The sequence below is a fragment of the Aspergillus sclerotioniger genome (assembly GCF_003184525.1).
Source record: "Aspergillus sclerotioniger CBS 115572 chromosome Unknown BO94scaffold_1, whole genome shotgun sequence".
Taxonomy (NCBI): Eukaryota; Fungi; Ascomycota; class Eurotiomycetes; order Eurotiales; family Aspergillaceae; genus Aspergillus; species Aspergillus sclerotioniger.
Window position 1 is genome coordinate 1,684,963 of NW_020290991.1, and position 15,289 is coordinate 1,700,251.

At 50.9% G+C, this 15,289-nt stretch overlaps 6 protein-coding genes across 6 annotated transcripts; 4 read left to right on the forward strand and 2 right to left on the reverse strand.

The window, feature by feature from the left end:
- Window positions 1-1,805: 1,805 nt before the first annotated feature.
- On the forward strand, window positions 1,806-2,678 carry BO94DRAFT_592765 (uncharacterized protein; the record flags this gene model as incomplete). The annotated part of the gene is made up of 1 exon (XM_025616159.1): window positions 1,806-2,678. The coding sequence occupies exon 1, from the start codon at window positions 1,818-1,820 to the stop codon at window positions 2,676-2,678; it is 861 nt and encodes a 286-aa protein (XP_025473512.1). The 5' UTR covers window positions 1,806-1,817.
- Window positions 2,679-2,723: 45 nt separating this feature from the next.
- Window positions 2,724-3,979, reverse strand: sec11 (signal peptidase complex catalytic subunit SEC11). Its single transcript, XM_025616892.1, has 3 exons — window positions 3,813-3,979; window positions 3,512-3,720; window positions 2,724-3,374 (listed from the first exon to the last, which is right to left on the reverse strand). The coding sequence occupies exons 1-3, from the start codon at window positions 3,891-3,893 to the stop codon at window positions 3,152-3,154; spliced, it is 513 nt and encodes a 170-aa protein (XP_025473513.1). The 5' UTR covers window positions 3,894-3,979; the 3' UTR covers window positions 2,724-3,151.
- A 98-nt stretch (window positions 3,980-4,077) lies between these two features.
- On the reverse strand, window positions 4,078-5,427 carry BO94DRAFT_530111 (capsule polysaccharide biosynthesis protein). The gene has a single exon (XM_025610612.1). The coding sequence runs from the start codon at window positions 5,321-5,323 to the stop codon at window positions 4,127-4,129; it is 1,197 nt and encodes a 398-aa protein (XP_025473514.1). The 5' UTR covers window positions 5,324-5,427; the 3' UTR covers window positions 4,078-4,126.
- Window positions 5,428-6,061: 634 nt separating this feature from the next.
- On the forward strand, window positions 6,062-7,533 carry BO94DRAFT_619831 (uncharacterized protein). Its single transcript, XM_025616893.1, has 3 exons — window positions 6,062-6,367; window positions 7,124-7,194; window positions 7,250-7,533. The coding sequence occupies exons 1-3, from the start codon at window positions 6,248-6,250 to the stop codon at window positions 7,353-7,355; spliced, it is 297 nt and encodes a 98-aa protein (XP_025473515.1). The 5' UTR covers window positions 6,062-6,247; the 3' UTR covers window positions 7,356-7,533.
- Window positions 7,534-8,605: 1,072 nt separating this feature from the next.
- BO94DRAFT_18922 (uncharacterized protein) lies at window positions 8,606-9,838 on the forward strand. Its single transcript, XM_025606032.1, has 2 exons — window positions 8,606-9,518; window positions 9,572-9,838. Exon 1 carries the CDS (start codon window positions 9,051-9,053, stop codon window positions 9,489-9,491), a length of 441 nt encoding a protein of 146 aa, XP_025473516.1. The 5' UTR covers window positions 8,606-9,050; the 3' UTR covers window positions 9,492-9,518; window positions 9,572-9,838.
- Window positions 9,839-10,506: 668 nt separating this feature from the next.
- BO94DRAFT_19123 (cytochrome P450) lies at window positions 10,507-12,436 on the forward strand. The gene is made up of 2 exons (XM_025606037.1): window positions 10,507-11,718; window positions 11,775-12,436. The coding sequence occupies exons 1-2, from the start codon at window positions 10,587-10,589 to the stop codon at window positions 12,185-12,187; spliced, it is 1,545 nt and encodes a 514-aa protein (XP_025473517.1). The 5' UTR covers window positions 10,507-10,586; the 3' UTR covers window positions 12,188-12,436.
- The last annotated feature ends 2,853 nt before the right edge of the window (window positions 12,437-15,289 follow it).

Sequence of the window (15,289 nt, forward strand, 5' to 3'; positions counted from 1 at the left end):
CTCTTTGCTAGTGTGACTATCCCAAGGTGAATAGATTCCAACAGATAACCGACATCAATGATATCAACACTCAACCTACGCATAAAATCACTCACCGCTGAATAACAGACTTCCAGAGCAGCAGCCCGGATACAGCGGAACCAGACTCGGCACATGCTCAGACTTTGAGTCAATCTCGATTCGACCAGCTTTCTCCAGGTTTTCTACAACAGGTAGTCTGCTAGAGCTTCTCTCGCCACCATACAAGGTTTGACTCAGAGTCTGGAGATCACCATTATATGTTTCGCATGACGACTGCACCTGCGTATGGGGGAAGTATATGATGATCCTTCACTGTGCTGCGTAGTATACCGCGTAATCACTAACCCCCCATGGCCGCGACAACAATCCTGACTCCAAGCCTGCCATGACTCCGTGGCTGAACTCAATCCCAGCCAGCCAGCTCGATTCCAACATTGGATGTGTCAAGTGGAGACCAGAATTCCCGCATACAACACCCACCCTACAGCAGCAACTCCACCTACTCCTTCTAGGATAAACAAACGACATCCCTCCACCCACAATCGTAACATAAAGAAAATTCTTTCCTCTCCCACGGAAACACCAGCCGGGTCACCAGGAACGCGCGCACAGGCCGAGCCCGAAAAACGTGTGCGGCCCCGCCAAGAGTCACTTGCGTGGCCGGGTTAGGAAATATAGGTGTGGTAGATCCATGGTTCGGGTGTCCAATGGGCGTTGCCCGTGCTTGGATTGTAGGCTCATTGTAATGTGATTGGTGGACGCGGAAATTCTCCTGGATTTATTTAAAGCATCGCCCAATAGGAGTGGAGGGGATGGTTTAGCCGGACCACTCTTGGGTTCGAGCCCCTGGACCAGAGAATAGAACCGTGGTTCGGGGGGAGGGATGCGTGGATGGTTTATTTTGTGGTTTTCTTTCTTGTTGGTTTCATCCTGCTTTGTATGGCTGTCGTGGTTGTCTGTGAAGAGTGAGTCTCTAAGTGAGGGGAATGGGGTATGGTAAAATCAAAATGTATCTAGGGTATAGGGTATTGGAGGGATGCAGAGCAACCACAGTCAACACAACAGTAAAGTTCTAGCCGTGAGCCATTTACTACTACCTAGTCTAGTACACGCACTAGACAGTGCTCCACTCAGCTCAATACGCGTTCAACAGTCAGTCCAGATCGGCTATTCTTTGACCCCTGACCCGCTGGCCAACGATCTCACTGACATTCTCTTGAATCTGAAACAACCCATCATGACAGACAATGAAGACATCCTCTGCCAGTTTTTTAGTTGTCAATAATGGCCGACTTGAAACAGCACCCTACACTGCCGCTGCCTGAAACAGGTACTTCCAGATCCCACCCACACAAACCCTAACCCCTACACCATCCACTGCACAGTCCAAAAGCCCAGTGGATGCTCTACATGTCCCAGTCAATCGGCATACTTTGCTTGGTTGACTTGCATCCTCCACCTCAACGGTCCCCCACCATGTCAATCCATGGCATGTAGCTGACGCACCCTGCCCCTCCCTGTTCTCGACGCATCGATTGCAGGTTCCAGAACAGAGGCAGCCATGGCACGGTCACCAGAGGGATGGATATATAATCCTTGTTCTTCTTCCTCTTATTCCTCCTCTGTCTATCCTCTCAACCACCAGTTGTGTCCCAACTACCCACAGTCTTTACTAGAACTGTTGTACCTTTGACAGGTTACATCCATTCTTTCATCCTACATACATACATACACACATACATTCACTATCTTTCATATATACATACATCGCTCGACGCGACATCCCTCACATCAACATGCACTTCACCACTCCCCTCCTGCTCGCAGCAGCCCTCATCACCCCTACCTTCTCCTCCCCAACCCCCACCAAACCCCAACACGGCCACACCCACGGCCACTCCCGCCGCCAAATCTCCATCGGCGCCAGCGCCTCCATCTCCATCTCCATCCCCTCCGCCTCCTCCACCAGCACCTCCTCCGGCTCCTCCAGCGACTGGACCTCCACCCCCTCCTCCGGCAGCGAATCCACCTCCGGCTTCGGCACGCAAACCAACTCCACCGGCAGCGGAGACACCTACATCGGCAACGTCGGCTCCCCCTGGGGTTCCAACATGCTCGAAGTCTCCTCCTCCTCCGCATCCAGCTACAAATACGTCATGGAACTCACCCTCCCCTCCACCTCCTCCTCCTCAGACTCCTGGACCGTCGTCTTCTGGAACAAATACGGTCCAGACGGCAAAATGGACGGCTTCTACGGCTACTCCGCCCTCTCCTTCACCATGTCCCCAGGAGACACCAAATACGTTGCCTTTGACGAAGACACCCAGGGGGCGTTTGGTGCCGCCGAGGGAAGTTCCCTGCCCACGGGCTCCAGCGGTATCTATGATTGTACCTGGGGCGAGTTTGATTTCGGATCCACGGTGAATGATGACTGGAGTGGGTTTGATGTTTCGGCTATTCAGGCCCAGAAGAATAGCGCTACCGTGCAGGGGTTGCAGATGTGTGATGTTTTGGGCGGGACTTGCTCGAGTATTACGGCTGATGCGGGGAGTGTGGATAATGCGTATACTGAGGCGGAGGAGGATGAGGGGGGTATTGGTGGGAATATTTCGGCTGGGGCGGTTAGGATTAAGAGTGTTTTGGATTATAGTGGTTGATTTTCTGATGATGGTGGTGGGGTATATAGATTAGATGGGGGAGATGAGATGTATAGAATTGATTTTGTTAGAGTTGGTTGTGTTGTTGGGATGTAGTAGTAACTGATAGGTATCCATCTTTCTTGGGAAATTAAGGGCTAGGAAAGTGATACTGCTCCCCATACGGAGTACAGTAAAGATATACCAGAGAGCATATCTTGAATCCCCTCTGCCCGATTACATTACACATCCAAATAATTGCCAGCTACTACCAATCCCCAAATCACTCAACTATCCCCACTACCACCATCTCACCTCATCTAATACTACCATCATACTACGTATTCCAGCACTACACAACCCCCACACCACCCCCCAAACCCCTAAAAACAACAATCACATATAAAAAGATGAAATTCCCAACCCATACCAACCCAACCAAACAGTAAAAAAGACCCACAAACAAACCCAATTTTCATTAAACAAATAAACAATTACTCCCTCTGCAAAAGCACCAACACACCCATAACCCCCAACATCACCGTCTTCAACCACGGATGCTCACTCAACAAAATCGTCACGTACCCCACAAAGGGAATATACCCAAACACACTTCCCACGACATCCTCCCGATCGAGATAATCTTGTCCTCGGGCGTAGAGTTCCGTGTCGTCGGCGATGTTGTTGTCGCCTTTTGTGAGGAGTTTCGAAGATTCCCTATCGGATATAAATATATTCATAGTTAGTATTATTGCTCTAGTCAAGTTTGGTGATTTCTTTCAGGTGGGTGGGTTATTGCAGGGATTGGGATTGGGATTGGGATTGGGTATAGGTGTAGGTGTGGGTATACGCACCCCTCGCCAAACTGCCTCACTACCCTATGCACAATCGGAATATCTTTATCTTTGACCTGATAGACGACAATCTCGCCGACGTTTAACGACGGTTGGGTATTCCGGAGGAAGAGGAGATCGCCGCGCTGGAAAGCGGGTTCCATGGAGCCGCTGAGAACAACCACGATAGGGCTGGGGGAGTTGGTGAGTACGGAGAGACCTTTCCACATCTATTCATTGTTCATTGTTGTTAGTTGGTGGTTGGTGGGCTGTGTGTTTGGTTGTTGGGGAATTGGATTCGGGGAAGGGGACGGGGACGTACCATGAATGCGGTGCTCAGGACCAGCCCGAAGTTGAGTAGCTGAATGGCGGTTTGCCGCACATTTTGAATCCCGGAGAGCATGGTCGCGATGGGCGTGGTGGTGAGTGAGTGACGTTGATTGATTTATTGATTGTATGGATGGTAAGGTGGCCTTGTTTGGATGGCGGTGCCGCGGCCGGTGCTGTGGCTGTGGATTATATAATATGGCTGGTGAAATGGTTGCACGTGGTGTGGCTGGTGGGTATTTCTTTGTCTTCTTTGGATTATCGGGTTGTTGCTGATAAAAGGGTAGTATAAAGTCTATCTATGTAGTATCACTCTTTCAATAGCCCCCCCCTCTTGACCGGCTCAAGCACCGTGTATGGCTGCGTCGGTGGAAGCACATCCTGACTCCAGTACACAATCCCATGTCGCAGCCAATGCGCATACGTCCCCGGCACATTGTCCGATCCGTCGTTCGCCCTCCACAGCGACCCCAGGGTCACACTCATCACCTCCAAGATGTATCCGTGCGCCAGTTTGAACCCGAAACTCTTCGTCAGACACCCCTCGACAATCTCCCGCGCTTGCTTCTGCTCCGGGCTTTCTTCCTCGCCCTCCTTCGGCAACGACAACGAGATCAGCTCAAACGCCTTCTGACCATCCCACGCAGTCATGGCATTGATCAGTTGCGATCCTTGCATGAACTCAATACCGTAAAGATGCTCCGCGATATATTTCGGTCCATCCCAATTATCCTTTTCATCCACCAACCCCATGACTAGCGTCATCACCTGTCCCTGGATGATATAATCCGTCAACTCCCTGCACTGCTGCTCCGTCAGATTTCCCGACCCTTCTATGAACGGGAGATCTTTTAACAGTGGGCTGCGGTGCATCCCCTCCGTGCAGGTCTTTCCCTCCCATAACTTCAGCAGTAGTCGATGAGACCGCTCAAACAGCGGGTTATTCGGCCGCGCCATGAGAAAGTAGTTGGTGAGACTGCGTTCATTGACGTCGCCGGCATTGTAGGAGAGCACCTCGAACCGGGAGTCCGGGTTTCCGACTGTCTCGCGCCACAGCCAATCCACATCGCCGATTTGGATGAGTCCGACATCGGCGTAGATTCCACCGTACTTGAGTAGGAGGGGTAATCGGACGAGATCGGATGTGTGCTGCTTTGCGTAGGTACCGGTGATGGTACCTTCAGCGAATGCGCGAGGAAAGTATTCCGGGTCATTGATGTCGAAGTAATTGGAGATGTTAAGCGGAGAGGATGGCAGGCAGTCAATGACACGGACAGCCCAGCCTGATTTGGAGAAGCGACGGTGCCAAGCACGCACGTTGCGCTTGGTATATGGATGCATGGTGGAGTAGCCGCTGTGCCAAAAGAGCCAAATGTTTTTCTCGTCGGTAATGGGTCGGGGGTGGAGGAGGTCATTGTCAACTTCGGAGTCAGAGCGAAGGTCCAGGAGGTGTTCTGGGATGATGTGTGCACCTGCTGGGAGAGGATATTGGCTGATAGATTTCATATTGTTGTGTGTTGAGGATGTGGTTGTGTGTGCAAGTGGCATTAATAAGGTGATGGCGAATTAGAGAAATTAAAGAGAGAAAATCTTTCCTCGTCAAGTTGTAGATATTGAATTGATGCTGGTGTAAATCTTCGAGAAATGTACTTCTTTTATACAAAATGGTTCTGAAGTGATTACCCGATCGGGTATATCTATGACCCACATGGTGGTGAGGCGGTGCGAATGAGTGCAACATGACTCATGATGAGTGAGACCTCAACACCAATCAGATATGCTGGATAGCTTAGTGCTGATCAGACCCACCGTACTCCTTGTGTGCCATTCAGGGGAAATCTGGCCTGCCAGAGATCTTGGGCCCACTCTTGCGATTGCAGATTTGTCCTTTTTGACTCTGACTGGCTGTCAAGATAGAATGCGAACCCTGCCATGACTATGAATAGTTAGTTTCATGACAGAACCTCTGTTCGGAGATAGTTCGAGTGGCAAGGTTCTCCTGGCGGTGGTGCGATTACGGTGCTAACTCGAAATGGTTGGCTTGGATTTGTCCTACCTCTGCTACAATTTCCAGTAGGAGATAATTTTTACTTGGAGTTTTCCGTATTTCTCCGTATAACCCACATCGAAACCGGAAGCACCCGGGTGTCCATCAGTCTTTATTGCCGCCGATGAGAGCAACTTACCTCTTATTTCTGGTACATACTTAGGGAACAGGATAATCGGAGGCCTTCCAATGCGACATGCGATAAATACCATAATATCGAACTTTATTAGGCACACAGAAGTTGCAATATGTAAGCCATCTGAAGCGAAACAATCCACTAGACAAAAGCCTATGATTGGCTGACAAGGTTCTTGCAATCACAACATGGTCACTACTAGTAACAGCGAGCTTATTCAATTAAACCTTTGAAATAGTAGACGCCAATGCAGGAAAATGGGACCAATCTGGTTGAGATACTGTCGTGCATAGGAGTAAAGGCCATGCCTTACTTCAATGGCCATGCCAAAAAGGAAGGTGTGTATGGCGTCATGAAAATAGCTGACGTAAGAGCTTATTCAGTCAGCTTGATGAAGCAGCCTGAGGCATGATGCCTCCTGATCTGGTAAGGTGCTAGTAATTGAGGCCAGGCATGGCATTTTACCTCTTCCTGGTCGTTATTTCAATTCACTAACTTGTATGGGAAGTCATAGATGTATTAGAGATACATGGAATGCCGACATCATAGTAGCTCGTATGTCTGACTGAATAAAGTTAGCTCTAAGCCTATCTGATTGAATGTCCCAGATTTGATTACTCGAGCCTGTGGTAGACGAAGACTATTTCGTCACTTTCAACTCTGCCCAAATGCTGACAGACTCGGACAAAGAGAAAAGATCCACATCTTAGTGTCTCGGGAATCCAGATGCTATCAGTCGATGTACCCCGCGATAGCACACGTCAACTAAGCTAATGAACACTCCAGAGTAGAGAATCTGATACATGGAAAGGTCCATCCCTCGAACCCACTGGGAATTCGCACCTTTTCTTGAAGGGAGCCACACAGTGACTTCCGCCATCCCGTACAACCCCACTATATAAACCACGTTCCCACTCGTATTTCCCCTCCTCCCACCATCCATCATCATCAACTGCATCCATCCAGTCTTGACGTTTCCATCTACCAATCTCTTCAACAACATCACTCATCACAACAATCATGTCTAGCTCTGGAAAGGACTATAGCTACAAGGGCTCTGGCACCAACAGCCAAATAAACCTAGCACCTAGCCTCATCAGAACCAACTAACAATAGATTCTAGGGCAATCACTGGTGCTCCCGCGACTATGGCAGCGGTGCTGCCAACCCAAACTCCTACCACTACTCGAACAGGTTCGTCATATGTCCCGGAGTTAGAATAAGCCTGGATCAAGCTAACGGTCTTCAGTGACGGCTCGTACTATTACTCCAACCCCAATGGAAGCACCTACCACAACAATGGCAATGGTGGCTCCACCCACACCCCTCCCTCGGCCTCGGGTGGTAAGAAGTAAGCAGCATGTGCACAATGTTGTCTGAGCATGGAGGTGATCGTGGGTTGCAAGGCACATCTGCTGGGTAGTTAATGCCTAGGTGCATCGGTAATGGAATGCTGTCACACTTGAAGCTTCCATACCATTAAGGGGATGTAGTCTCCCCGGAGGAGAATCAATTACATTCCGTTGATCAGTGCTTCTTGCCAAGTTCACCGTAGTCTCTGACATACTTTGCGATAAGCTATGCATAAGAGAAAGGTAGATCGATCTAGATGTAGCTGAGTAGATGGATTGGATGACAGTTCCATAGTTAGAAGTGTGTATTCGGGATTACATCCAACTTTGTCCATTGCATTCATCGAACGGAAATGTATACTGGTGTTTACCTCACTAGCATACGTCCCTCGATAATCGCGGCCATCATTCAAATCAACAAACTCTCAACTTCCACCCTCATACACTCTCAAAAACCACTACTCCCCGCCCACAAACAACAGTCCACCCCTCGCACCTCCAATAACCCACCCAGCCTCCCATCCCCAACCCATCAAACCCAATCCCAGTACAGTTCTAATATCCCCTCAACGGCACCTCCAGACACGACATAGACACACATCCTACACCCCCCTCACCCCTCCTTCCAATGAGCCCCACCCCCCACCCCCCACCAACACCACTACCACCCACCCATCCCAACAAACCATACCAAACCCTACCCACTACTATCAAGATCTACCCGACCCGAAACATCACGACCGCAACGCGTCGCAATCCGTGGCTGTGCAGGGCAGCAAGGCAGCAGGGAGCTTTGAGTTTAAGTTCATTTTAAGTTTCTATTAATATATGATAGTATGAAATTCAGATCGGGGTATCTTTTCTCCCCGAGGAAAGCGATTGAGTTTGCGATTGTGGATACTTCCTATTTTCAGGGTCTGAGGTTGGTACTTAGTTGCTTTTGGGGGCGGAGTGGGAATGGGCTGGGCTGGGCTTGGCGGGGTGGATTTGGCCGTGGGATGTTGTTGTTTGGGTGGTTGGAGGGGGGGATTGGTGGCTATGTTGATATCATAGACAGTATCTACTCCGTACTCCGTAGTACTATGTATATACTAGGTAATCATCGACAACTCAGATGGGGTCACTCCTTGATGATATCACAGCTGCCATGCCATATAGATAAGGAATCTACCTACCTGCCTAGGCATATATTGCAATTCGCCACATCCATGGCGTTATATTACCTCAATATATATCAAATTAACTCCAAAATCGGGATAAATAGCTAATAGTCCAAACCTATACTCCGTAATCCAAACCTACTAGGTAGGTAACAATGGCATGCACTTCACACATAACTAAATAGAACAAAGTCTAAACGCCACAATTCTCAACAATAGCTATCTACCTACAAACCACCACCTAGCTACCTATATTCGATGGATTAATCTGAGTAATGAATGAAGAAACTGATTGGTCACACGCCCTCTGGCTGCGTGACATATACCACCCCCTCGGGCGTCGTCAGGTACCCCAAGGCTCCAAGGCACAACCCGACCCGAAGCGATTAGCGCGACCGACCGGGAAACCACTTACTAGCCCATCTTAACCTCGCCCGTCCACCCCCTCACCAACCACCCCCTCCATATTCCAGAAATTTTCTAGCTCAAATCACACCAACCTGTCCCTTCCCAAATCTAAGACGAAAAAAAAATAAACATGTCCCACAAACTTTTCATCCTCGTCTATCGTGGCGATCCCCTTGATTACAGCGAATACCGCCACACCGCATTATACGTGCAATTTGCCGCGCAAGGCCGCAGCGTCCTGCATATTATAGGCACCCAGGGACTCTTCCGGTATGTGGAATACGTGGGGGCCGATCCGATGGAACTTGGGGATTTGGTGCGTGTGGTGCCGGTGACGGACTTGTCGGGGTCCGTCGAAGCAGAGGAGGAGGCAATTCGGGAGACGGTGGCGCGAACCCCGGTGCGAAATGGTTATTTGGATCTGGAGTGGAACTGTCAGCACTGGGTGGGGGATGCGTTGGGGAGATTGGTTGAAAGAGGCTGGGTGACCGAGGAGGAGAGGGCGGAGGCGATCGATAAGATGACCGATGCTTGTTTGGAGGCCAGGGATGATCAGTTTGTGGTGACTTGATCATGGTTTTTTTAACCTTTTGAAGAGGTATGTTCGGTGTTTGATCAATTCTACGGAGTACGAAGTGCTCAGCTACCTAGGCTGCGATCTTGCAGAATGATTAACGATCATAGGCACTGGCGGTGATCTCCTGCCTCGGTTGTGGGTCGTGGGTTTGTTGAGCTCGTGGTGGAGTTGCGTCGGATTGGGTGGCTTCTCTTAGGCTATTTTTACTCCCGGCATTCAGTCCTCTGTGAACGTATACCGGTAGTCGGTAGTCGGCACTCGTCCTCCGTACGTGGGAAAGGACAGGCAGCAAGATACACATGGCCAGCACCCGAGGCTAGTGCTGGCCAGCACGGGCGGCTGTTCAAGGCCACCTCCACGAGCAAGCTTCGACGGTTACACCAACTCGTCCGTTGGACGCATTCTTATGCCGCATTATGTACGTACAGATCAGAGAGTGCACGGTTGTGCGGGGATGACGCAGTCCCGGACCACCCTCGCGCTGAGTAACTAGCTTGGCTGGTTTGGTAAGTACCCGAATTATGCGTCACGGACTCAAGTCATCTTCACGATCGGAACATGATCGTCGCGATTGAAAAAGAAAAAATAGAGTAAAACAGGGGAGAAAAAGCAACCTCACCAGTGCCTTGGCAGATATGGTTGAGAACTTGGCCACGACCATCATCGGTGCATCACGCTGGAACGGTATACCATCGTCCTTCGTCGTGTGGTCGCCATGCATGGGTCGAAATACCGTACTCGAGAGATGGATCTTCTGCAGCTCGGGGTGCCCTAATCGGGCCGCTCTTCCTGCAAGCATGTTCGCGTTGTTTGGATCAAGCAAGGGATCCGCAAACAAGAGAACGAGCGGTTGGTGTCAAGCCCAGCAACCCTGCCGCCGAGGCTGTACTCCACCCCTGCTCGCCAATGATCTCAGCCTTTTGCCATGAGACGCCATTCATCGTCGGTGCCAATCCCTCCGGACTCCGTCTGAACCGCGGCATGCCATCATCTGATCCACCCCCCACGCACAGCTTAAAAGGAGTCGGTGCTCCCCTGTGGACATAGCTTCAGGGACCCTTTGACAGTCAGACAAGATCACAAGTCACCATGGATCCCGGCAAATCTCATTATCCAGTCGTGGCGCTTGCCAGCGCCGTCCTCCTTCTCTGGTATACTGCGACCTACCTGCAACGAAAATGGACCCAGCGCCGCATCGCCAAAGCAAACAACTGTCAACCGCCACCCACCTACCCTCGGAAGGACCCCTTTTTTGCCCTCGACAATATACACGAGCAGCTGACGTACGCCAGGAAGCACAAGCTTCTCGAGCGCATCGTCGAGCGTTTCAAGGAGAATGGCAACACCTACCAAGGACGACGACTCACCACCCCCATCATCATAACGTGCGAGCCAGAGAATGTGAAGACGATCCTGTCACTCCGCTTCAAAGACTATGGCCTAGCTGGTCGCATCAATGCGGCCGGTCCGCTTTTGGGCCATGGCATCTTTACAACTGACGGTGAGCATTGGGCGCAATCGCGTGCTATGGTGCGTCCGAACTTTGTGAAGGACCAAGTTGCACATCTGGATATCTTTGAGGAACTCATGGACGATCTGCTCCCGCTTATCCCCACCGACGGGGGAACCGTTGATTTGCAAGAGCTATTTTTTGAGTTCACCATTGACTCTGCGACGGAGTTCCTCTTTGGGCACAGCGTGCATAGTCTCAAAAAGCGACGCGCTGGGATCCGCGACAGCACGGAACAGGACTTCGCGGGGGCATTCAACTATGCACAAGAGGCCATTGCAACGAACCTACGCCTGGGTAAGCTCAGACATTTCCGTCGCGACCGCAAGGCTGAGGAGTGCAATCGTATCTGTCATAACTTGGTGGAGCAATTCGTTGATAGCGCACTAAGGGTGCGAGGGCGGTATGACGAGGAGAAGGCGCTCACGGCAGGGGATAGCCACGGTGCGAAAGAAAAGAGAAAATACCTCTTCCTCCACGGGCTAGCCCAACAGACAGGTGACCGAAGGCGTATCCGCGACGAGCTCATGAATGTCCTTCTGGCTGGACGGGATACCACCGCCTCTTTGTTGAGCAACCTATTCTTCATGTTGGCGAAGAACCCCCGGATTTGGAACAAGTTGCGCGAGGAGGTTGCCAGCCTGGAAGGTCGCGCGCCATCGTACGAGCAACTGCGTAACCTGAAGTACCTGAAATTCTGCCTTAACGAATGTAAGTCATCCAGAGACAGAAAGTCGACTTCAGGAACCATACTGACTGGTATCTAGCTCTTCGCTTGCACCCTGTTGTCCCGGCAAACGCACGCTTTGCCAATACTGACACAATCCTTCCCGTTGGTGGCGGACCCGACGGCAAGTCGCCTGTCTTCGTACCCAAAGGCTGCACCGTTGCATACCATGTCTATGCGATGCATCGTCGCGAGGAGTTTTTCGGCCCGGATGCCAATGAGTTTCGACCCGAGCGTTGGGCCGACATTCGTCCGGGATGGGAGTATCTTCCGTTCAACGGGGGACCGCGTATTTGCGTTGGCCAACAGTATGCCCTCACGGAGGCGGGATATGTCACTGTGCGACTTGCCCAGAAGTATTCCGTGCTTGAAAGCAGGGACCCCGGGCCATGGGAGGAGGGTCTGACGTTGACGCTTTGTTCGAGGAATGGGACGAAGGTGGGATTGCTGTAGTCGGTCCCTCCCTGTGTAAGTTTTTGGAAATGATGAATATAGGACGCATGTTACGTACATAATGTTATAAATCAGAACCCATCAGATATGGTCTTGACACTATTACAGTATTGATGCCACCGAACAATCGATTGTTGAGCGTATTGTAGTGGCAGGCAGTGTAAACAGAGGAGGTTCTAAGCCGAGATCAGGTGCCCGGGGTCACGGGACCCATTTCCAGTGGTTGACGTGTGCCAAAGTCCTAGACCGGTTGCTGTTCCTTCATACCTGGGTTTTGTCGAGCAATTCCCAAGACACAGTCTAGGCTACCAAGGTAAGCATTGTGCCTACTGATTTTCTTCCCTACAGCCTCATTTCCAATTCCAGTGGAACGCGTATGTACGCCCCTTGCTAGTTGCTACATCCAATGGCCCACTCTGATTGACGTCCTCCCGATTAGATCTTAATAGACTTTGCGCGCTTGAAGACATTCTTTGTCCTTGCCCCACTACAAGTGGGTTACAACTACCGACCTAGTCCAGACCATGGAAACATTGGTACCGAGCGCCAGTGGCTCGTTGGGCTGCTCGACAGGCCGGATTTGTCCAACACTTTCGATACGATCCCAAGAAGGACAATGGATGCCTCACTCGATCAAGGTTCTGCTGGCGATGCTGTGATGTGGGAACTACTGCAGGCTCAACAGGGGTATGGACGGGAGAGCCATGAAGCACCTCAGGGAATGGCTGGGGTCGTACAGGTAGGCCAGGGCAGAGGAAGAGATGACAGGGAAGAGCCAGAAAAAAGGAGGCTGAGACACGGGATTCGTGGGCTCGACACTGCCTATAATTAGCAAGTGACGAAGGAAGACAAAGGAAGCCAAAGCCAAGGAAAATATGCGAATAGGGCCCGCTGCCTTATAGCATTGCTGTGACACAGCAGCATAACATACCTGTCTGTATCTGTGGGAAGCAGAGCTTATAACGAAACAGGGCACTCGTCACTAGGCAAACCGACATGACAGGCCACGTCTAGCGTATCAAATTTGCGCTCTGGATTTTCGGGTGAAACGAAAATGATATGTATCCTGTCATATGATGGGACTGCATGCGACGACAGCTGGTACCTGGAATCAGGTAATGCCTGTTGGTCTGCCATGGTTTCCGACCGATGTCTACCTTGTGTTCGTCTGGGAAGCTGTTCGAACCCAGCAGGGTTCCACCAGTGCCAGATCCAATGGCCATCCACCGAAACCAGAAGGTTATCAGCGCCCGTTGGTGCTGACTCGTCTAGCGGTGAACCCGATCCTCACAGGCAGACACAAGCCGTCTTTGTTCCCCTCTGAGGCTGGAGGGCTAATTAATGGGCTGCGGAAGTGGCGGTGAAAAGAAAGGCCTAGAAGAGTCCCGTAATTAACCTACCAATGGTGCTCTTTTTTTTTCTCTGGACTCCATGAAGCCATGAGCAGTGGATCTCAGGGTCCTGCAAGATGGCAGCGGAACCCGTTCCCCGATTGGACTATTGATCGCCTGAAGCCATTCCCAGCCATTTTGGCGCGGATGGGTCAATAGACGGGCTGACGGACTCCATCCGCGGCGGTCCAGCCGATCGGAACACGATCAATCACGATACCCACCAAATTAAACATGTTTGACTTCTTCGCAAACGGATCCACGGTGGAGTCTGCAAGTGCAAACGGGGCAACTGGAAGAAGAAAGGGCGAAACTTCCATATGGGATCGATGTGTCGATCTGCATTTCTTTGCTTTTTTCTTTTCTTATTTTATTTTTTCTTTCGGCCGTCTGGCGTCTTCTTTGTCACTCGCTCTCGTCCTCCCTTCTTCTTACTCACCAAAAACCCATTCCGCGGCCATCGCAGCAGGCCCACCCTTCCAAATCCAACACCATCATCGTCACTCGTCACACAATCGAATTCATTGCTATAGCCTAACCGGCCCATCGGTGCCCAATACCCGGATCAAACTAGCGAGCCCGGAAGGCCATCCGCGTGAGCGGATCGGAGAGTAAGAGGCCAATCACACCAAAACCGTTGATCCCGACAGTCCGTCACACAAACCCTCACCCTGCGAACTACGTGTTCCGTCCCGCCCTTCGACTTTGTTCCGATGTTGGTTTCTGGCCTTCCCCGGCCAATCGGGGGTCGAGCGATCTGAAGTCCCAAGGCCGCGTCGGCTACGACTGGTTCACTTTAGGAAAAAGGACCTGGCGCACCTCCGTCGGACGGTGGTATCCAACGAACCTAACCTGCATCTCCATCGCCCGTCCACTCCGTTGCGACGGGGAAGCTCCCCCATCTGCAGCGGGTCATTCATTCGTTTTCTTTGATTCCGGAATTTCGCTCATCCCACGGAATGCAAGGGAATTGGCGAACAAGGCCGATACACAAGCCGTCGACTCTTCATCGAGGGGCGGCCACATGGCACGGAGTGAATTATCAGGTCGATGGAATCGGATGGATGACCCAGGTCGATGTTGAGGCCCAGTAGTCTATAAATATGCTCGACGGCCTGCTAGAAGTTGTCTTCAACAACCGCCCTTCAGTTGGAGCTTATCTCGCGTCCATCCCTCACCTGTGAAGCTTATTCCTGCCTTACACATCACTCTTCCTCTTCCTTGCCTCTGAGCTTCCACTGTACAAGACTCACAATGGACCGGAATACCTCCACCAGGACTACTGGAACCAATAGCCATGGCAGCAACCACTCTGCCTCTGAATTACCAGACCTGGCTACATACCAAGCACAATGGGCCAAAATCCATGACGATACCGTTCGCCAGATCAATGAAGCTAGAGGTGTGTATTTCTAGAAGAGTTCCTCTAGTCCTTGGCCCTAACGCTTTGGCTTTTCTAGAACAAGAAAAGAAGCGCATAGCCACCCGGTCCAAGCAATCCCCATCGAGCTAGCAGTGATGAGCAATCGGAAGAATGGCGATATCGGGTGTTTATCGGAACTGTGTCACTTCTTTTACTTTCTTTGGCCATTACTTGATTTTCCCTTCTATTCTCATGGCCTTTGTTTTGCCAATAGATTTGCTTCCAGCGTTGCTTCATCATATACCTTTTATTGATTGTTGATACCTCAAAAGTGGTTAACATGCATTT